Source organism: Aulonocara stuartgranti (assembly GCF_965226115.1).
Source record: "Aulonocara stuartgranti genome assembly, chromosome: 22".
Lineage (NCBI taxonomy): Eukaryota > Metazoa > Chordata > Actinopteri > Cichliformes > Cichlidae > Aulonocara > Aulonocara stuartgranti.
In genome coordinates this window covers 8,465,732-8,488,614 of record NC_138957.1, presented here as the reverse complement: position 1 = coordinate 8,488,614, position 22,883 = coordinate 8,465,732, and the positions used below count along the sequence as shown (strand labels likewise).

The 22,883-nt window shown below is 38.1% G+C and overlaps 2 protein-coding genes and 1 long non-coding RNA gene across 5 annotated transcripts in view; 2 read left to right on the top strand and 1 right to left on the bottom strand.

Moving 5' to 3' along the window:
• Nucleotides 1–89, bottom strand: part of LOC309698358 (CMP-N-acetylneuraminate-beta-galactosamide-alpha-2,3-sialyltransferase 1-like) — a 30,443-nt gene extending 30,354 nt beyond the window's left edge. The window contains exon 1 of the mRNA XM_082520737.1: nt 61–89. Within this exon, the coding sequence (XP_082376863.1) occupies nt 61–74 (14 nt within the window). The 5' untranslated portion in view covers nt 75–89. The remainder of the gene's footprint in view (nt 1–60) is intronic.
• An 82-nt stretch (nt 90–171) lies between these two features.
• LOC309698361 (uncharacterized protein) lies at nt 172–6,961 on the top strand. 3 transcript variants are annotated; one of them, XM_082520742.1, is made up of 3 exons: nt 172–283; nt 5,078–5,170; nt 6,178–6,961. In XM_082520742.1, exons 1-3 carry the CDS (start codon nt 263–265, stop codon nt 6,493–6,495), a joined length of 432 nt encoding a protein of 143 aa, XP_082376868.1. In that variant the 5' UTR covers nt 172–262; the 3' UTR covers nt 6,496–6,961. The 3 variants fall into 3 exon arrangements, 2 of the variants coding, with proteins under 2 accessions (XP_082376868.1, XP_082376867.1); XR_014274072.1 differs by lacking the exon at nt 172–283 and adding an exon at nt 3,773–4,844; XM_082520741.1 differs by lacking the exon at nt 172–283 and adding an exon at nt 3,773–4,644.
• Nucleotides 300–2,239, top strand: LOC309698367. The gene is made up of 3 exons (XR_014274077.1): nt 300–1,100; nt 1,784–1,865; nt 2,038–2,239. It is a non-coding gene; the product is annotated as an uncharacterized lncRNA (long non-coding RNA).
• Nucleotides 6,962–22,883: the final 15,922 nt, after the last annotated feature.

Below are 22,883 nucleotides of genomic sequence, written 5' to 3'. Positions count from 1 at the left end.
AAGCTCAAGTCTGACATTTTAGAGAGCTTGTCTTCAGAAATTCTGAAGTACAAAGCTTACCCTTCAGCGACCATGGTAAACAGACGAGCGATCTGTCTTCTTAACGGCCAAAAGAACGTAGTATCACTGCGTCCGTCCAGTTGATCATAAACAAGCTGAGCAGCCCATGGTCTGCCTGTGTTATTTACTTCTGCTGTCAACCGAGGCAGCGCGCTGCTCTGGCTCCACTACGGGGGACTTCCCTCTGTGACAAGAACGCTTGATGTGCGTTCAGCGAACAAAGGTGAGGGACTCAAGCGGCAATATTACTACGAGGCAAAACGTATCAGAATCGAGTTTTATCACTTTTCACCTTTGCGCCTTGCCGCATTTACGCGGCTCACAGATTCGGATTTATCACTCTGTAATGATGCGATGGTCTGTCTTATAAAATCAGCTCAAAAGTAAAGCTATTGCACCAACATGCTTTACCTTACAAACAGTTTTGAATCTGGTACTTGTTGGTGTTGTCTGTAATATTCAGATTGTGGTCCTGGATGTCCTCTGCTGTTGGTTGTTTTGTGCCGGGATCACACCGTGCGTTTTTTCGGCCGTCGCACACGGCTGCCCATGCAACTCTCTTACGGTGTGTTCACACCGAACGCGATAGAGGCAGGCAGAGCGTCAGGCTTACATGTAAAGATGGAAAGGCGCGCTGACCCGCGATTGCGGCTCCCGCGAAAATTCGGAAGCAGATTTGCGTCGCGAAAACGTGAGTGTAGCGCGTTTCAGGCGTTTGACTCGCGAAAAAAACCACGCGCGTGAGTTTATGTGTTGCATTTTGTGCATACACGCGTTTCGCGTCCCCCGCTCGAGTTGGAAAAATCTGAACTCCAGCGTCAAATCGCGCCGCGACAACCAATCAGGAGCCTGGTGACGTGGCTGTTACCTAGTTCAAAGGGGCAGATCCAGCCAAAGCCCTTTATTCTTCAATAGAAGGAAGGCTAATCAATGCCGTAGCAAACAACCCGGAGCCGTACGACACCAGCTGCTTTCTGGACCGAGACAGGAATATAAAGGACGAGCTTGGAGGAAGATATGTAAAGAGATCGGGCAACCTGGTAAGTTCATTCATTTTTCTTAAGTTTTCTCTAAAGTTTTCACTGACCCGGGGAAGCCGCACAAAAGCTAGCAAGCCACCGCTATTTTCCCACTGACGTACAAATACCGTTCTGCTTTTAGGCATGTTGTCATTTAGGAATATATTTTATTGTTTATTAATAAACAGCACACAGTGGTCCCGCTGTTCATCCGTCACTGCCTCTTTTTTTAAATTTTCTTTTTCTTTTTTTTTGCACCGTACAGCATTGCATTCTGCAGCCTGATTGACAAATCTGCTCCGTGTCGTGTCTCCTGCGCTTGCCAAATTTATCATGTTTGGTTTTGATAACCATCACGTCCAATAGAAAAACAGCACAAAAACACCCATAACTATGAGCCTCATTCGGAAATAGACACCTGCACCGCGAGGGAAAAAGGCGCACGAAAGTGGCAGGCAGATGAAGACAAACCGCGGCATATTAATACTTTTACGTTTTGCAATCTACAAAGGCTTGCACTTTGAGAATCAATTGTGAGAACTGTGACCAATGTTCATGTGTGTGTGTGGAAAACAGTGTATAAAGTGCGTGGCCAGGGGCTAGTTATTCTGAGAACCCCTGCTGCAATAAATGAGGGACCCCTGTATATACTTTCTCTATGATTATTATATTCAACCTGTTAACATTTAATACTGTATTGATAGAACCAACTGATTCTGAAGCAGAGCATCCCCTGTTGATTCTCCTGGCTTCCCAGTCCCTGAGCTCCTGCTGCTGCACCCACAGGTATGTACAGCAAGCACTGATACCTTTTTAGTCGGTGGGATTGCCTTGTGATCACCTTTACTAAAGATCTACAACCAATCTGATTATATCCTGTTTTTGTTTTTTTCTCAATGTTGAAATTAAAATCTAGTAGCAGCCTTCTCATTTCTTTGTGTTTTGTGCTGTTTTACAGGCCCACAGGGGAGGATGGCTCCGAGGCAGATGAGGGACGGGTCCCAGGACGGTCCATCGGTGGTGGAGCTGGAGCCACACCAGTCTCCAATGGAGCATTTCCTCCTCAGCCTGGTTCCTGCTCTGGAGAGCAGCTGGTCCTTTTTATTCCTGTCTCTCTGTAAATTCTTATATTTTATATATTTATGTTTAATGTATTTCTGTGTGAGAATTTTAATATTATTTCAAATAAATTTTTATAATGACTAATGTCTCAGTTCTACTACACAGCAAATGTTGGCACATGACTTGACACATGTAGAATTTATTTCATATTATACTAATGACTAAATATACTGATACAGTGGGATGCAGAAGTTTGGGCAACCTTGTTAATAGACATCATTTTCCTGTATAAATCGTTGGTTGTTACAATAAAAAATGTCAGTTAAATATATCATATAGGAGACACACACAGTGATATTTGAGAAGTGAAAAGAAGTTTACTGGATTTACAAAAAGTGTGCAATAATTATTTAAACAAAATCAAGCAGGTGCATAAATTTGGGCACCACAAAAAAGAAATGAAATAAATATTTAGTGTATATCAATGTGTGTGTCTCCTATATGATATATGGGGTGCCTTTGTCTGGACGTGCTTCCCATCCAGAGCTGCACAGCACAGAGGGAAATTCCAGCGCTCCTGGAGTCCCTCTGTGATGGACCGCCAGTCTCCAGGTGAAGGCACAGCCATGAAGTCGTCCACTAGACAGTCCCAGATGGCCGTCGCTGCCTGGGGGGTGATCTGACACACCGACTCTGTAACTGAACGCTTGGTGCTGAAGGAGTCCGCGGTGACAAGGAACCTGGACAAAATTGTTCAAAATCAGTATTATGTGTACTGCAGTTACAAAATACATTATTCAAATTCCAAAATACTTTTGTGATGTCAGATTTAAATTACAAAACATGAATCTTACATAAAACATTTTGTAATTATAAGGATAATTACAAAATGTATATTAGATAATATCTAAAACAGTTGTGTTTTATTTTAACTTTAACATATCATAATTTGATTGGTAGCAACTTTCACAACTACAGTGAGCCAATCACTCATAATTCCTAAACATGTCAATCAGGTAGGAATGAAGTGAGACATTAATAGAAATAAAGAGTTGTATGTTGACATGTAGCCCTTTCCTTGCTTAAATCATTAATATTTTTGAAAAATTAATCTGTGATAAGACAGCTTATCAAGATAGAACCATGTAACTAGAGATGAACCAAACTGTTCACAGTTTTATCTAACTCTGTTTTAATAAAGACTGGTGACCCCTGCTATAGAGTCTGACAGCTGCAGGGATTATATACAAATATTCAACTATCCCAGAATTAAACCAGGTCTAAATAAAAAGGAGTGAGTATCACTACAAAGGTTAACTCAGTGGTGCTAATGCTACAGTTTGATATCAGCAAACACCGAGCGCATACATTGATGTGACACCACAGCCATGCTATCATCGCAAACACTGATAACAGCATAAATCAAATTAAATCGGGACTTGATGAGACCTTCTGAGTATCACTAGAAATATTATAAACAGTCGTCTTTGTACCACAGTTTGCTTTCAGTAAACACCGAGAGCATTCACTGTTAGCATAGCACATCCATGTTAGCAGTGTATAAATGGATGGTTTAGCATATTAGCACAGGTATCAATAAAGGACTACCGTATTAAACACTTTTACTAACCTCAGGCAGACGGACAGGCGCTCTGCAGGTGGGATTGAGCGCCTGTAATTGGTGTCTAGGCGGGCGATTCTGGGACCGACGCGGGACAGCAGGTCCTCAAACTGGCCGAGTGAATGACGGTGATAGCGCTGGAATCGGCCGTCATCCAGGCGCAGCTCCTGGAGCAAGTGGTGAAACTCACCAAACTGCTCACGCCTCTGGAGGACCTGATGGACCCAGGTACGGCAAGGATGTCCTTTACGCCGCTACTCTGCTCTCCACAGTACATAGAGAAGGGAGACTCTCTCTTCAAGCGCTAGCTCGACAGCTGCCATCTTGCAAAGATACCGGTCTTGCAAAACTTCCTCCCACATCCCTCCCACATTTCCGGTTCACGCGCGTTAAAATATGATATTTTGGGGCGCGATGGATTTTTCTTGGACACGCGTAGAGGTGCGAATGTGCACGCGTCAAGTTAGGGGCGTTTGGGGCTTTTTTCACGCGCCCATCGCGTTCGGTGTGAACACACCGTTAGGACTCTAGAGACGTGACACACTGTGCAACACACGAGTTCAGTGACCCAAACTCAAGCAGAGATATGGAAAACATGCAGAACAGTGGGCCCTGAGGACCAGGGTTATGGGAAACCCTGGCTTAATACTACAACTGTTTTTTCATTTGTCCTTGCAAAACCTCCTGTTCAAGTCCTCCAAACATACCCACATCACCCCGCTTCTCTTCCAGCGTCACTGGCTGCTGGTCAACTTCAAGGTTCATTTCAAGATCCTGGTTCTGGTCCTTAGGGCCTTACATGGACAAGCACCATCATACAATGGAGATCTTCTCAGTCCCAACACCCCCAGCAGGTCCCTGAGGTCCAGTGATCAAAGCCTGGTAGTGCACAACAGTCCAAAGACCAAAAGTGACAGATCATTGCTGCTGTGGCCCCCAAACTCTGGAATTCTCCTCCTAAGCCTTAGATCAGTGGACTCAGTGGTTTACTTTAAAAAAAAAAAATCCTCTGTTCAGGCTGGCTTTGGTGTGACCTCTTGTTCATCCTCTTCCTCACTGGATTCTTCATGCTGCTGTTTTTGGTCGGGTTTCTGTTTTTTTTGGGATCCTGTGGTTACCTTTTTTTGCTCGTCACATTTTTTCAAATGATAATGTTCCTTCTTTCCTTAATTTTTTTTATTTTAAATTTTGTTGTGCTTCTGTAGTGTGTCATGGACTTTTTTTTCTCAAAGCATTATATACATTTATTTTGCTGAAGTTAACTGAAAATGTCTTTAAAGTTTAGCTAAGTCAAATTTGCTTTTATGTTTTACAGAACGACACAGTTGCAATGAGAAGAGTGTGTACGCTGAAAGGACTTGCAGTCTACCTCAATGAAGATCCGAACAGCTTGATCAAAGAATATCAGGCAAGTAATCAAATAGAAACAATTTCCAGTAATAAAAATTTAACTGACGGTAATTTTTCCTCACACACATTCACTAGATTATAACAAAAAGTTAAAATTAGAACATTATTGGAGATATAAAAGCACAAGCTTATGCGGGAGTGACCCTTGCCATTACAGTTGGGGTGTAATGTGGGCTGAGTGTACTGTCTTTCTGCTTTGTTGTTCTGCCGTGTAATCTAGATGATGGACCAACACCTCTCATCTCGCTCTGAGCTGTCTACTGTTTTGCAGCTTAAAGGGATATTCCACCCCAAAGTGAAAATTGGTCTATTACCATATTACCCAGAGTAAGATAAGTGAGAAAAAATAATTTTGTAACCAGTGCAATAATTCTCCTGATCCGGCAGCAGTCTATTTGCTTTTGCCTAGCATTTAAAAAATGGAGTGAATGGGAACTATAAGCATTTTGGTTGCAAATGACTCTTTAATGGTACGAATTATTCCTGGTGAGCTCAATAATCATGTCGACTTTAAATGAAAAGTAATAAGTAACTTGAAGGATTTGGAGGAGTAGATTTAGACTTGGGAATACATTATGGTTACCACATACAACACTGTAAGCCGCCGCTGCATGGTGCATGGATATTCGAATATGTGTTTATTTATGGAAACCAGAGGCTTTTTCAACCACTGTTGTTGTATCCAAGTGCTATGCCATGGTGGGTTACAGGGTGCTTTGGCGTAACCGTAATGTAGGCCCAAGTCTAAATCGCCTCCTCCTGCAAATCCGTCGTGTTACTTTTTACTTTTCATTTGCAGTCGACATGATTATTGAGCTCACCAGGAACAATGGGTATAAGATCAGAAATGTACTGTGCTGGTTACAAAATGCTTTTTTCTCACTTCTCACTTTCTCACAACTCTTGGCAATATGGTAATAGACAAATTTCCACTTTGGGTGGAATATCCCTTTAATTGATAAGAAACCCTGCAACTTGTATTATTATGTTTATTTATTTTTTTAGGATGTGGACTTCCATGAGGCCGAAAGTGAAATGGAGAAGACGCTCATTGGCATCTACGTCATCAAACCAGAAGGAGAGCGTGACCTTGACCCGGCAGAAGACATTGGTATCATAATTGAGGGTGTCGCTGTGCTCAGAGATCTTCCTGATGTTGCCACTGCTGTTGTGTTGTTGTTCGGCCTGATCTACACTTTAAACATGAGCTACCCATCCAACCTCAGGTACACTTTTGAGTTTTTTCAGAAAGTACTGATGGGACTTGATGCTAAGAAGCTATCAAACAAAGTTCAAGTGCTCAGAAACAAACTCCTTGAATAAAGAGGAGGAAGCGGGAGGCCCTTATTGCTTAACTTAGTTTGAATGCTTTATGTTCAGGTATAGTTAAGTTGTTCATAAACACTTTTTTTCATTGTCAGTACGGTTTCTTGGGAACATTCACCAGTTTAGAGAACAATAATGTTCATTTGCATTTTAGCAAAATACTGTTACTTTAAAAATTGGTGTTGCACTTCTTCTACTACTTGACAACATACAGAAAATGACAGACATTTTAAAAAGTTTTAGCGGTTAGGCCACTGTGATTTGATATTTCAAAGAATGTGACATTTGGCAGCTGTCTGCAACTTGGGATGTAACCATAACTTGAAAAACTGAGTAGCACTGTTTTACAGTACAGTTTTTGAACAAAACAGCCAATTTTCACTGTTTTAAATGAGTTTAGTTTGCTCTTTCATGCTTATCAGTGTTTGAAAATAATTCCTGAAACGTCTTGTAAAATGTAGGATTTTTTCACTTCACTGATCTTTGAAGTAAAATATTGTTTTATGCACAAAGTATTTAGTTAAAGTTGTAACAAGTTGTCTGCATTGATTGCACTTTGTGTTAAGCTACGGCTCTACAGTCTTTTCGGTCTGTCAACAAGTATTTAATATGCACTGAATGTGCTTAGTAAAGACAGGACTTTGTTGGATCATTTTTTTAATCATTTTAGTTTGACGACAAGTTGGTTAGCACTTTATAATGATCTACATTTTCTGCACAAAATATTCACTTGGAATTTGTAACAAGTTGCATTGATTGCACTTTGTGTTAAGCTGTTGTGCTTGGAAAAAAGTATTTTATATGCACTGAATGTGCTTATTAAAGGCAGGATTGTGTTTGATAATTTGGGTGCTGTCTTCATTTCTTCCTAAAAGATCTCCCTAAGATTTACTTAAAAATGTTATGTCAAGTGGCTCCACATAACTGCTTTAAGTAACTTTTAAGAAACTTTGCTATTTTGTATGGAAGTAACCAGTGTAAATGATTTATTTGTAATTGTATTGAATAGAAATTACTTAACAATTTTATATAATTCAAAAGCAACAAAGTTATGTAGCAGCTACATAACAGTTTTACAAAGATACTACCTAACCAGGTTATGTCCTTCTAAAGCAGAAAAGTTATGTACCAGCTAAGTAACAGTATTACAAAGATATTGCCTAAACAAGTTATGTAGGCTTAAAGCAACAAAGATAAGTATCAGCTAAGCATTGCAATTAAGTTACATTTAGCCAATACACTTACGTAAATCTAACTTAACAGTATTGAGTTCAAACTAAGTAACAACATTTCTTAAAACTTACTTAAAGCAGTTGTGTGGAACCACTTGACATAACTTTTTTAAGTAAATCTAATGTTTTATTTTTTTGAGTGAATATCGCACACCACTACATTCCATCATCAAACAATACTGTCTCACTCACGGCGCATCAATGCAATGTCAGAAAATGTTTTACAGCAGCTACTTCTGCGCATACGCCACAGTGAATTTTATGCAATATAGCTAGATGAATCCATGGATGTGGCTGGCCTGGCGCATCTCCTTGTATATGTGCGCTACATTCATAGAGGAACCATCAAGGAGGACATGCTGTTCTGTAAACCGCTGGAAAAAAGGACAACTGCCGCAGATTATTATTATTATTTTTTTTTTTTAAAAAAGCTGGACACATTCATGAACACACATGGACTCGTGTGGGACAGATGTGTTGGCATCTGTACTGATGGCGCACGGGTCATGACTGGGAGACACGGAGGTGTGGTTTCGCGTGTGCAAGCAGTCACGCCAAATGCTTCTTGGGTACACTGCAGCATCCACCGAGAGGCTCTTGCTGCAAAGGGAATACCTGTCCGTTTGAAACATGTTTTGGACACGAGCGTAAAAATGGTTAACTTTGTGAAAGCCAGGCCGCTGGACTCCCGCTTATTTACTGCGTTGTGCAATGAGATGGGCAGCGAGCATGAGACATTATTACTTCACACAGAGGTTCACTGGCTATCTAGAGGGAAAGTGCTGACCCGTTTCTTTGAGCTGAGGGATGAACTTAAAGTTTTCTTCAGTAACCATCCCTTTGAGCTGTCTGAACATTTGCATGATGAAGAGTACCTTACATGCCTGGCTTATCTGTGGGATATATTTTCGCGTCTGAACGAGCTCAATCTCGGATTACAAGGCGTTTCTGCAACTATATTCAATGTTCAAGATAAAGTTGAGGCCATGATAAAGAAGTTAAACCTTTGGAAGAACTGCATCGATACAAACAACACTGAAGTCTTTCCCGTGCTGCATGATTTTCTGCGCTCTAATAATCTCACACTATTAAAAAGTGTAAAGCGCGAATGTAACGTGCACCTTCAAGAGCTGGCGGTGCAGTTACGCCGATACTTCCCAGAGACGAATGGCTCAAATGATTGGATAGGTCACCCGTTCACCGCCGTGCCTACTTCGTTATCACCGTCTGATCAGGAGAGCCTAATTGAGATCGCCACAGATGGATCTCTAAAAGTTGAACACGCTCAAAAGACCCTGGCGGTATTCTGGATAGGACTGCGTACTGAACAGCCCGCGCTGGCTAAGCGCTCTGCCAAGACTCTGATGCCTTTCGCCACCACATACTTATGCGAAAGGGAATTTTCTGCTTTAACAAACATGAAAACAAAACACAGAGCAAGACTTTGTGTGGAAAACAAGACTCAGCCTTTCCCAAATTGAGCCAAACATCGAAGAGCTATGTGCCTCTGCTCAAGCACATCCATCACATTAAATAAAGTTCTGTTTAATGAAAGTTCATATATGGCCTTTAAGCTCTCGACAAAACGGTGAATTCTAATAAATCTTTTGATACACTGCTAGTATTAAGTAGTAAAGTTCGTTATTAAAATTTTGTCATAACTAAAATATATTAATAAATTCATTTGGTGGTGAGAAATAATAGACTGCAGTATTTATTTTTATGCATGCGGTATTGCAATGCATTTATAGACACTAATTAAGAGTCGTTCATAGCAGGGGGTATGCGGCTGAGGGTGACAGATCTCAAGGGGTACATGGCTGGAAAAAGTTTGGGAAGCACTGGTCGAGACAACCCAAAATGTGATGTCCACATATGTGGACGCCAGGTCCTAGGAGGTTAATGTTATCTGTCTGATTTCAAAGTATCTGTCGCATCTGAAACATGCTGCAACTCGCAGCTGAACTCTGGTCCAGTTTAACCAATATATCTGTGCAGCAACGCTAACACTGGGATTACCTAATTTGTAATCTTTTTAAAACCATCTGTTTAATCTTATTATATGTAAAAAGAACTAACAGAAATAAACAAAAACACATTGAGCCATCTCCCAAAATGAGAGTACACGACACCCCATTTATAGTAGTGAATCATATAAGTGATCATTCTATCATATTGAAATTAGATCTGTCAATCTATTCAAGACTTTTGATACAAATTAGGACAGAAAAAGTGTGTCTAGGAGCTACATTTGAGAAAAAATAAAATAGAAATAATGATAAAATAAAAACTTCATTATAATAACATAGAAAAGAGTTATGTGTCGTTATAAAGGTGTTGAGATAATAACACACTAACCTGTTTTACACAAAGAAAGTGGAGAGAGTAGTTGTAGATGTGATCAGTCTGCAGTCTCTTTCTTGTCTGACAAACTTTACCTTGTGGTAAAGACTTGCAGTATCCTGCCATACTCAGAACTGCTTCCTCCTTGTGGTGAAGCCCTGTAATTATCTACAGTAGTGATGGTAAATTTGATTCTTTTTACTGAATCGAGTGTTAATGAGTCACTCACCAAAGTGAATCGGATTTTTTGAGTCATTTGATTCACTGAGTCAGTTGACCAGAGAGTGCAAAAATTTTAGATTTTCACTCAAACTTAATTTGTTTCCCTTTTCATGTAAATCCCACTGCTAAGATGAATGATTAAAAAAAACAAAAAACTATTTTATAGAGAAAAAAGAGCAAAAACATTTCTAAAATTAAGCAACTTCCCATCAAAATTGCTTAATAAACATTTATTTTGTTTATTTGTATTTTATTAGTATTTTCCTTAAGTGTGTCGAATATATATTTTCTCATCTAAATGTCCACTGCGCTGTGAGCCAGGGAGCGGTAATGTGCCTTAACATTGGTGGCCAACCAAGAAGAAGAAGAAGCTGTGAGCCAGGAGGGAGGGGGTGAGTGAGTGATTTGTTCGCTCGCTCTCTGATTCAGCACCTAGCTGGATACTGGAATGCCTAGAATTGTACAAGATCAATGGGACCCTAAGAGCCTTCATCAGGAACTCAATGGGGATGTGGCGTACAACACTAGAGGCCAACTCCAAGCCCATAGCACAAGTCACCATCAAGTGCGGGATCTACCAAGGAGATGCTCTGTCCCCACTGCTGTTCTGCATAGGCCTGAACCCCCTCAGTGAGATCATTAACAAGACTGGCTACGGATACCGACTACGGAACGGAGCAGTTGTCAGCCACCTCCTGTACATGGATGACATCAAGCTGTATGCCAAGAGTGAACGAGACATCGATTCACTGAATCACTGATATATATATATATAGTGTGTGTGTCGTTCTAAAGCAGGGGTCTCAATCGTAAATGAGCTGTGGGCCACTGATGGCACTATCATCTCACTGACATATTTTTTTAGCTTAAACTTTTTTTTAAACTACCTGAAGCCTTTCATTCAACTACCAAATAATCAAATTGGTACTCACTTTCTGGCCAGACACGTGGCAGCACTTCTGCTATAATTTTGTTTTTATATAACAAAATAAAAATGCAGACGTAAGTGTACACATTAGTTTTTGACTGCTAGTGAAAACTGTTTTCTTTACAAATAATTCTCTCACTGAACTAACACATCCAATCCCTCAAGATGTTTGTGTTCTCTGGTCAAATTGTTTTCATATGAAATTATTTTTTGCTTTTTAAAGAAATTATTTTATTTTGCACATAAGAACAAACAAATCCTCCCTAACATAAAATCGTAACTTCAAGGGCCAAGTTGGATTACATTTCTTCACGTAAATGTATTGACCACAAGTAGGGGTGATGTGGGCCGCGAGTTTGACAACACTGTTCTAAAGGGTGGAGTTTTAAGGATGATGACTTTAGGACATTTGTGACAGGTGCTCAAGTCTTGATGAAAAAAGGAATATTTAGATCAGTTCCATAAAAGGGTGGAGACCAAAGAAATTGCAGTGAAAAACATCTTGGCAAAGATGCAATCTGTGGATGCAATGTGTGGTGGACAGAGGTGGGTCGAGTATCCAAAAATTGTACTCAAGTAAGAGTAGCATTACTTTAAAATATTATTACTCAAGTAAAAGTGAAAAGTAGTCTTCAAAAAAGTTACTCAAGTAAGAGAAAAAAGGACTTGGTGAAAAGACTACTCAAGTAGCGAGTAAGTTTTTGAAATGTCTGATTTATTTTTTAAATAAATGCTATCAGACAAACAAAACTAAAAAAATATACAAATTTTAGTATTTTCAAAAGGAATATATGTAGAATAGAATCAGAAAGGGGTTTATTGCCAAATGTTGAGCAGGTTTACAACATTAGGAAATTGCTGCGGTGCTTCAGTGCAAACAGCACAAAAACAAAACAAAAGTAATTAGAATAGAATTCAACTTTATTGTCATTGACATGTACAGGTACAGGGCAACGAAATGCAGTTTGCATCCATCCAGAAGTGCTTTAGTGATATAGATATATTACAATATATATTAGCAATAATATAGATATGTGAGTATATTACAGAAATGGGTCTATTATGGTATGTTATAATGTACACAGTATGAAGTATGTTGTGAATATTCTATAACTATTAGTATGTACAGGCTGTAGTGAGTACAAGCTATGTACAGGATATGAACAGGATATAAATATGAAAAACTATACAGAATATGAAATAAATAACTTTACAGAAATCTGAGAAATACAGCTATACAGAAATGGGAACTATGCAAGTTGTAAACAGTTGTAAAAAGATCAACAAAATAAGGCACAACAATTCAAATTTCCACATTTCAGTTTTTCAAAACATAAAGCTTTTTTTCACCAATACCTACAGTAAATAATATAAATGTATAAAAAATGCAAACAATTTCTAGTGACAGGATATGCTGTAAACTTTATATTCATTTTTGCTCCAAATGGCACAGCAGCCTCAGAGAAAACATTAGAATGAGGCAACTTCAACAAATGTACATACAAGGCAGCTCAGTTTACCATAAATTGTATGGGTGTGCATCTATTTCTGCATATTTAGCAAAAATGTGCCAATTCTTCACTCAGTGAAGTGATGGTTAAGCTTCAGTAGCAGTTTGCTCTCTATCTGTGAAGCTGTAACTGTTTAGCAGTGAACAGGAGTCCTGCCTGACTAAGAAGTCCTTCACAAGCTCCAGATGCATGAAGAGCTGCATTGATTGCATTTGATAAGATAAGATAAGATAAGATAACCTTTATTAGTCCCACACGTGGGAAATTTGTTTTGTCACAGCTTCTTGAGATCGACAGCTTCTTGAGAGCTTCTTGATGTGAGGAAAGCCATGCAATAGATCCACACCTCCAGTGAATGGACATGAAAGGTAGCTCTCCAGCTCCCTGCTTCTGGCTTTCCTGACCCCATGGATCCATCATCTTAGTTGGTTAGGCTGCTATTTCCGCTGGCCTCATCCAGCTCTGAGTCTAAGGCTACGTTCACACTGCAGGCAAAAGCGCATCAAATCTGATTTTTCTGACACTATGCGACCCATAGCCGATCATGGTATGACAGTGTGAACGGCACAAATGCGATATTTTCAAATCCGATCTGGGTCACTTTCGTATGTGGTACTGAATCCGATGTATATCCGATGTTTTAGAAAGCGACTGCTGTTTGAACGGTCATGTCGCATTAAATCCGTCCTTTACGTCACTGACACAAGACAGACGCCAATTATCAGCGCCGCAGAAGCGCCCGAGAAGACATCGCGAACGGTTCCTGACCATCCACTGTATTTGTTAGTGAAACGTTAACATTTTATTTGGACTGCATAATCTGCAGATTCTGACAGAAATGTGCAACTATCATTTGAAGCACCGCTCCTCTGAAACAGCAATAAGGATAATTATTAGGTTATCTACATTATTATGTAAATAACAAAATAACTTAAAGCAAAAAAACGTAAAGTCCGAAGTCTTTATTTTAACCCTTTAAAGCCGGTCAGAGCAGGCACACTCTGTTTTGCGTAACTATTTTTAAATCCCGGTAGAACTGGAACCACGTAAGCTAGCGCAATAATTTTTTTTGCATATGAAACCGGAGGAATTGTACTTACATCTTATGCCATCAGCTTTTCCTTCCACATATAGCTTTGCAAAAATTGCATAAAAAGCGCTTACAGCAACAAAAACATAATATTCCACAAACAGGCTTTCTGGAATATTATCAGCTGTTCAGAACACTTCCTACGTAGGAATAGACGTCAGCGCGAACTATCGCATGTCCGCCATTACCTGCCCGAAACCGGAAGTGACCTCATTTTCGCAGAAGTGTAGTTTTTTTTTTTTACTTCAGGGCCTCATAAGCCTATACTGGTGTTTTTAAAAGTTATCTTTGACTTTATGACTTTCTGTATCATTTCTGGGATGCTTAGAACTCAAAATTTTGATGCATATGCTGTTTTTGCAAATTTGCATTACAATATTTATTTTTGTTTTTCCTGCAGTATATAAAATTTGGTGTATTTCAAAAATAAAGCTATGAAGACACTCAAACTAAATTTCCTGCAACTAAATTGTGCAACTTTTTTGTATTTACAGTTTTGAGGGATAAGCCTCTTAAATTTCTTTAACTAGAAATATATGTTAAAAAAATAAAAACGATTTTCAATTTTTTTTGTAGTTTATTGCACTTTTTGTAGTTACTATGCAATTAATGCATACATATTATTAAAATTTGGGTTATAATGGTTATATTGATGTATAGCAACTTGAAATGCTCCCAAAAATGGCACTACAGCATGTAAAAATATAATACAAGATCTGGCGGACTTTGTTCTATGGTAGGTCTTAAAGGGTTATGGGCCATCAGTCAAACAATATTGTTTGCTCTCGGTCTAAACAGAGCGCGTTGTGTGTGACATCTTCTTTTGCGCATGCGGGCCGCTTTGAGCATTCACACTAGAGAGTGTTTGCTGTCGCATTTGATTTGTAGTGTGAACAAGCAGACAAAAAAATCGGATTTGATCAAAAAATCGGAATTGAGCATTAAGACCTGCAGTGTCAATGTAGCCTAAGTCTTGTCTGATGAAGTTGAGACCTGTGGAAAGATGTATGGTTTTCAAAAGAATTAGGTCTGGTCATTATAGTGCTGTATACACTGCCAAGCTGCGGATGTTTGGCAAGAAGATTTGATGACACTGGAGATGTTTTTTACTAACTCTTGTAGAAAAACAAAATCTTGTCATTCATATCCTGCACAAACAGTTTGCAATGAATTCCAGATTAAGTTTAAAATAAGAACGCGTGCAAGGCTAAGCAGTGATAGCCAATATATCCTACTGTTTGGCTGTTACTCTGGGAAAAGATGAGAAAGACAGTGATGGAAGCCGTGACTGGAGCTGCGATGTAGCCTATTTAATATTTATATTGTACGAACGTGATAATTATGCATATTGTAATAACGTGATATTATATTGTGCAAACGTGAAAGGTATATTGTACTAACATGATAGTATATTGTACAAACATGAAAAGTATATTGTTAGAACAATATACTTTTCACTTTTCTATTTTTCTTTTGCCTGGGTGGCAGCTCTACGCTTCCGTATCCGAGTCTTTTTTCAGTGTGGCCTCACAAAATTATCACGACTGCAACAACCATGAAAAGAGCTGGATGGACACTGCTACTCAATTGCAGCTGCCTGGCCAATGTTTTTCATAAGTAATTTAGCAAAGTTCATGGTGGTGGTGCGTGTGTCTGTGTGAGTGAAAGACAGAGAGAGGGAGAGCGAGAGACAGATTTTGTATGATAAGCTTCATGTTATGGACACACAGTTTGAACACTCAAGTTGCATCAGAGCATCGGGCCGTATATTGTGAGACCCTGCATCGTCACCTCTGAACTTCTAACCCCTGCGATTCAATTGTACAGTTTGAGCAGGAGCTGAATAATGCGACTGGAAAAAAAAAATCGCACAGTATTTGTCCAGCTTAATGCAGACTGTTTAAACTAAACAAGCTGCTGTTTCACATAATAAACCCTGTTACCCTCAGTATTGCCTTCTGTTTTAACAGTTAAAGCAGTAGAGATGAGCTGTTTGCATGTGCGTGGAGCTCTAGCGTCATTAACCAGGCTAGCTGTTAGCTTATAGCTCACGCTAGCTAACCAGCGAGCAGTTAAAAGGACAGCGAAGCTGCACAAAGCATCCACAAACTTACTACAACGTAGCACCGAAAATATGACTCGCAGCTCGAGCTCGACAGCTTGTCCCAAGGGCGTAGATTTGGTTTTGCCGTTGGTGGGGACGGATGATTCAGCCACCGAACCCTGCCCTGTTTCTTTTTTTTCCTTTTTGTCTTTGCTTCTTCATAAAAAAAAAAAGAAGTAAATATACTTGCCTACTTATGCTATTCTACCTGCTTTTAAACCATTTAAAATCACAATTCATAGTTTTATATGTTAATTATATAATGTTAAATTACTATTAAACAAATGACTGACTAAGTATTTTAGGCTTTAGTTTACTTCAGCCATATTCCATATAAATCAGGTATCATATAAAAATAAAAACAGCTTCAAATACAGTCATGACAATAAAAGAATATGACTTTAAGGACTTAACAACATTAGTTCAGTTATAGTGCACCAACATCTGTTATATTTTGGCACTAAGGGAACACTGAATGACCTGGTGGGTTTTGTCCATAAAACTACTCATCTAAGATGACCACAAAGTAAAAGATCTCTCAGCAAAATTATGCAACATTTTAGGCACTATTGCCCCGAGCTGGGATTTTGTTTATTCTAAACATGAACTACTGTTACAGCAACAGACATGAACTACTGGTGTCCCACAAAGCAACTCAATATCCACTATGTGAAGGAGCCAAACACATGCTTTTTTCTCTCGTTAATCTACAGCACCAAATCATCAGTCAGTGACCTGTGAGCTCGCCTCTTCTCCCATCTGAGCTACAACATGGCAGAGCTGCCTCTGTCACCTGATAAATACCAGTGAGACATTCCACATACATGCAGTCACACATGTGCTTCAAATACAGTCATGAACCAACAAGTCATCCTCCAATTTCACCTGTGATCTTGTGTCACCATTACTCTCTGAGCTTTGTGTTGGTTCTTCTGTCACCTGACAAATAGGACATACATGACAATAAGAATAAAATGTGGAGCCGCTTCAGTGTTTCTGTCAAATTGGGCAGATCTTGACTCATCAGTAATGTTTGTAGCGTGAGTGCATTTTAAAACTGTGCAAACTGCACTACAAGGTGGAATATTTGCAAAATCTGACTACCTCATGATATTTTGTCTCAAAAATTAACCCTATGAATATGTCAGTGCCATTAGGATGAAATTATTGTGTCACCAACATTTAACCTTAGACATATAATTTTAACAGCCTCTGTAAACTAATATCCTGGCCTGCTCGAGGCTGCTGTTTTCTCTGACAGTTTCAATCAAAATTAGAAATGCTGCTCTGAGACTGAGAGAACTAATAGTGCCGCCTGTTGTGCAGTTAGTTTCCAAAACACGTTATTCATGGTTACATACTTAGACTGATGTGGGCCAAAGCCTAGCATAGCCTGTAACGTTATTATGACGGACACATTTCACGAGTGAACTTGGCTTTAAGTGACTGACAGGTTTCTTTGAAAAACACTTTCTTATATCCAGGTTCTTCCTCTTTGCTGCCGTCCTCCTCTCTTCCTTGCAGGGCCTCGCAGCGCATGTTTGCCGCTGCTAAAACTAAACAGAGCTCACCGAAAGGCTCAGCCAATCACATTGGCCATATTTGTCACATGATGTAGGACTCCAGTAGAGGACGTAATTTAACTCTTTCTCCACCGCTGGGTGCTATAAGGATTGTTTTTCTTTAGTCGAAGAGATCAAATTATTGGTGGGGACAATTCAATAACCGCTGGATATTGGTGGGGACGTGTCCCTTCCGTCCATGCCAAATCTACGCCCTTGGCTCGTCCCTTTAACAGCTTGAGCTGCAAGTCTACTGTAACATGAGACTGACATCCAGCTAACCACAGCTAAAAAGATATTTAGAGAAAACTTACCGTTTCCTCAGGTTACACGTTTTTTCACGCGGAAAAGTTGGTTTGTTTTGGCTCTCACTGAAGACACTGACACTGAAGACATAGCTGTTCTTTTGTACTGCTTTTATGCAAAACATTCTTTGTATATGAGGCCAAGGGTGTTCATCCTCTTCAGCTCTAGCGTAGACAATAGGCTCTGTCATGTTTTCATGTGTTTCTTCTTTACATGTGTCCACTACTTTGAAAGGCTTGGGCGGCTCTGCCCGCCAGTTTCAAACTGGTCATGTGACTGCATGGCCACATCTGATTGGTAAAAACGTTATCAGAAACTTCACTGGCAGCATGATATCTAATGTGTTAAACTAATTATTTTTTAAAAAGTAATGAGTCGAATTTTGCAAATGTAGCGGAGTAAAAGTACCGTTTCTTCTTCAAAAATGTACTCAAGTAACAGTAAAAAGTAACATACAAAAAAGGTACTTTAAAAGTACATTTTTTTCAAAAAGTTACTCAAGTAAATGTAACGGAGTAAATGTAACTCGTTACTACCCACCTCTGGTGGTGGACTATTCAAATGAGAACCAAATGTGCAAATATGGAAACTAAGAGTAAGCCCAAAGGAAAACAATAACAAAATTATATTTATTTTTTAAAAAGTATTGATTGTTTGCTCCATACCAATGCAGTAGAGTGGACAAACGTCACATAAGTACAAAAGAGGGGTTAGTGTTGTCTTGTATTATGATACTTGAACTGAAAAACTGCTCTTCAGTTAAACTTTCATTGTGATGCTGGTCTTAGGTAACCAAAAATTAAGTAACATAAAAAGGAAAAAAAGGATGATTTTTTTTTTGCAAAATGAAAAAAAAAAAGAACCCAACCTCAAAATGACATGTATTGAAATTCCACAAAGGACTGTCTACTTGAGGCAGATTAAAATACTTTTTAAGTTAATGAATGAAAAAATTACCTACATGCAAATACTCTTGCTTGATAAATTCAAAAACATGTAAATTCAGTGTGCATTATCAGTAAAATGAAAACAAAACAATAACAACAGGCAGATGAGTCAAAAAAACTTGCATGATGTAACTATCAAGCTACTGTATATATGGCGCTGTGTTAAAATGCTAATTCTAGCTAACACAGTTAGCATGCAGCATATGAGTGTGGCAATGTGCTAATAAAACATGTAACAAAGTAAAGGAAAACATAAATTGCTTAATTAAAGCCACTACATGCTGCCAGAACAACAACAACTGGATATCCTCATTCATACTTAGGAATCTGTCATATATTTTTTGTTTGTCTGTTATTAAATGCTTCTTTCAAGACTTAATCTTCTTTTTCACTTATATGGTTCATAAGGGGTTTGTCCTATTCAGAAAAATACATTTAATTGATTAATTAATTTATTTTAAACAAAATAGTAGTTAGGTCTCTGCTCTTTTTATTTATTTATTTATTTTTGTTGTTTTTTTGGAAAATGACAACCACTGTTATAAACGTAATGTTATGTGATACTTTTGCATGAAGACACATTATAATGTTTGCTGTTAGCTCATGTTACTCAGTAGAGTTCAGCAGGCATATTATGTTTAATGTTTATTTTTCTCTCAAGTGAAACACTGCAAATGTCACAGAGAAGTGTTGCTTGGAATTCTTCTTTTAATTCCTTTTGTTTTCATAGATCCAAATTAACAATAAGCTGTTCGTAATATTCCAAAAAAATTCAACAAAAACCCATGACTGTAGAGCAGCTAAAATCCAAACAAGAATTGGACATAAATCCCCTCAAACTATAGCAACTGGTCTCTTCATTTCTTACAAGATTATGAACTATTGTTGAATGAAAAGAATGAAGTGACTGGATTAATACTTGGGCAGGACCCTGTTTGCATCACATTGTAATAGACATGGAACCTCTTTGACATAATTTCTTTTAACCTCTGTCCACTGTTGTCACTGTGTTGAGATCATCACTCTTGCTGTGATCTTTCCTAGAATTTAACCAAGACATCTTGACATCAAAACCTTACCAATTCTCTATAAAAACTCTTTTGTAGTGTTGTATGATGTGTTTGAGTTAATTGCATCAATGTACAGTAATATTGTATGTCTAAAATCTAGGATGAAATTGTGTTCATTTTCAATTACTCCGTAAAAACGTGGTGAAATTAACATGGTTACAATCTGTATAATACACAACATACACAACAAAAAAAGGCTAGACATGTGTAGCTTATAAACCTTTGTGTAACGTTTGTTCCTAATTAGCCTAACAATGTCCTGAGAAAGTGATTTACTAATAACTCCTTACAAAGCAAATTTGTTCCTTAATGACACTTTAGAGGTTTAAGTCTTTTTTGGTTTTATGCCATTATTTATAACATTGTGTGACTATATGACTGTAACATAAGTTAAAGGGCAAAAATGTCTGGTGTTTTTTAAGGGGAAAATGTAGATTTTTAGGGATTGTGCAGCAGCCCTATATAGTTGATAAAAAGAGTTTTTTTCTCATGAGAGTAATCAGTGTTGCCATCCATCACTCTTGTCCTGGTTGTGATTTCAGTAGAAGTCAAGAAATAGCCAACTCCAATCAAGAAACAACTTAATGATACTTCACTAACCTTGAGTAGATTTTCATTGTATTAGAACTAATTTTCTTGTTGCAGTGCATTCATTTTCTACAATTAACAATTCAAAACATAGAAAAGGACTTACATTTAGTATATTTACCTTACTTTGGGGGCTTAATAGATTCATTTTAAGTAATTTTATCTAAAATTGAGCTTTTTAAATGTTGTTTAACCCTCTTGAATTCTCAAATGTAATCATTTTTTTTCTGGATTAAAAAGTCTTATTTCAAGATTTCTTATTACGTGAAATCAGATTGCTGCATAGGACAGATAATTCTTAGGTAGGTTGCATAGTTTTTCTATGGTGAGTGTAAAGCCTACCTTTGACATTATAATGGAGACTTTACCAGGGTGCAGTATTTGCATTGAAAGCTGAAATTATTAATTACCTCTAGTGAGAGTTTTCATTTTGAACTTAGAGACTGAAGAGAGATATAATGACTGACATGTCAGTGTCAGGGTATTGGTAACACATGTGCTGTGATGGAACTTCAAGTCAAATTTCTGTTGAAATGAATGTTGACAGAGAAGGTGTGGATGTGTCAGCACACAAACAGTCAATATTAGACAGGATTAGTTATATATATATATATATATATATATGCTTCCATGTTAAATTTGTAGCTGTAAATGAAAACACTGCAACCAGTCATGTGTACTGAAAGGACATTTTCTATTGTGGCAACACCATCAACTTGTATAAAGACATGAAATTATGAAAAAGGGGGAAGAGGGGAGGAAGGAAATCTGTCAGACAGACACAAATGGCCAAGACAGAGCTCAGAGAGGGACTCAAGTCTCTCAGTTCTTTCAGAGATGAGAATATTAAATATGTAGCTCACGTAGGGATGAACGTAATTTCTCAGTCTTAACCCATGTTCGGTTCTTCAGTATTACTCAATGTTAGTGTTATTGTTGCTACTTTAGCAGACTGACAACCTAAAAACTATATTCAGGTCTTCAAATAATATATTCAGCCCACTGAATTCTGTTAAATAAATGAATTCATTATTTTATTGGAGATGAAAATATATATACCTCAAACATGAACATGAACAGAAACGGTTCCAAAGTGCTACAAAGACACATTTATATTACAGGTATTCAAAAAAGACAGTTTCAAAACGCAAGATAGCTGACATGTGTGTTTTATTGTGTTAACTAATTATCCTGGAAAGTCAAGATCAAAATGATTTAGGTGTCATTAAATTGTGTTCAGATTTGACAAAGTGACACATCGATCTCCTACATAAGGTGCCTTTATAAGTTGAAAGTATCAGTATTTGTACTGGTATTGGTATCAGCAATACTATTCCTGTATTAATTGGTCCTGGATAAATGGCTGTATCACACACAACTAGTCTTAATCACACACAAACACACTCATTACCTTTTTTGCTTATTGTGGCACAGTGGTATGTTATGATTTGCCCTTTCTTTCAGGTAAAGGGGAAACTGGATGATTTAGTAGTACAATAATACTAACCGCTCAGTATTTCACTTCAGAACACATTTTGATCATTGTTTTAATTTGATTTGATTGGCTCTGTATTTTGAAAGGATGCTGTTAGAAGTCAAAATGGATCTGTCCACCTTCTGTTCTCCAATCTTAAAAGGACTTTGGAGGGCAGTGACCATCTCTACTCAAAAAACAAAAAAACTGAAACTGTCATGAAATTAATATCATTAGTATCCTTATTTTCTTATTATATTGTTTTATGTACTTTAATAATGAAGGCTTGTAGAGCAAGGCCACGTTTGACTCACAAACTAAGTGCTCAGCCAGACTGAAAAACAGTAAGTTTTAGTGCACAGGCATATTAATAGATAAGACACAGAAAAGAGGAGCTTTGCCATATAAGCAATGTTTGAAACTGTGTGATTTGTAGAGTACCAAAATAAAACCTATATGAGGCACAGTTTATAATTCTAATGTTAGAAATCCTGCAACAGGCGTTTGGGCTGTGCAGGGGTCTCTCTCTTCCGGAAGATGATTGAATAAAAAGAAATATAAATGTTTTAACACACTATTAGTCGGTTTTCTCTGTTCTGTTCATGGGGACAAAAGAATCAGGGTTTAATAAAACCAACCAAACAAGATATATAGATATCTATCTATATAGATATCTATATCTCAGTTAAATCAGCTGATGAATTGGGTACAGTGATTTGTAAAACATGAGTTTTTCATACAGCTTATTGTTGCTCTGTCACACCATCCTTGTGTTGGACAATATTTTAGTACTGTATATGTGCTTTTCTGGCAAAACTTCATTATCTGTCATGTTAGAGAGCAGTAAAACATTTAAGACTTGAGCATGCATCAAGACATTTAAGACTCCCTTTTTTTTCCTCACATAAAAATTTACATTGCTGTTTAAAAAAAAAAAAATCAAAATGAAGAATTACTTTGGAGACCACTGCTGCAGCATTTCATACATGTACAAGAGAATAAAAATGA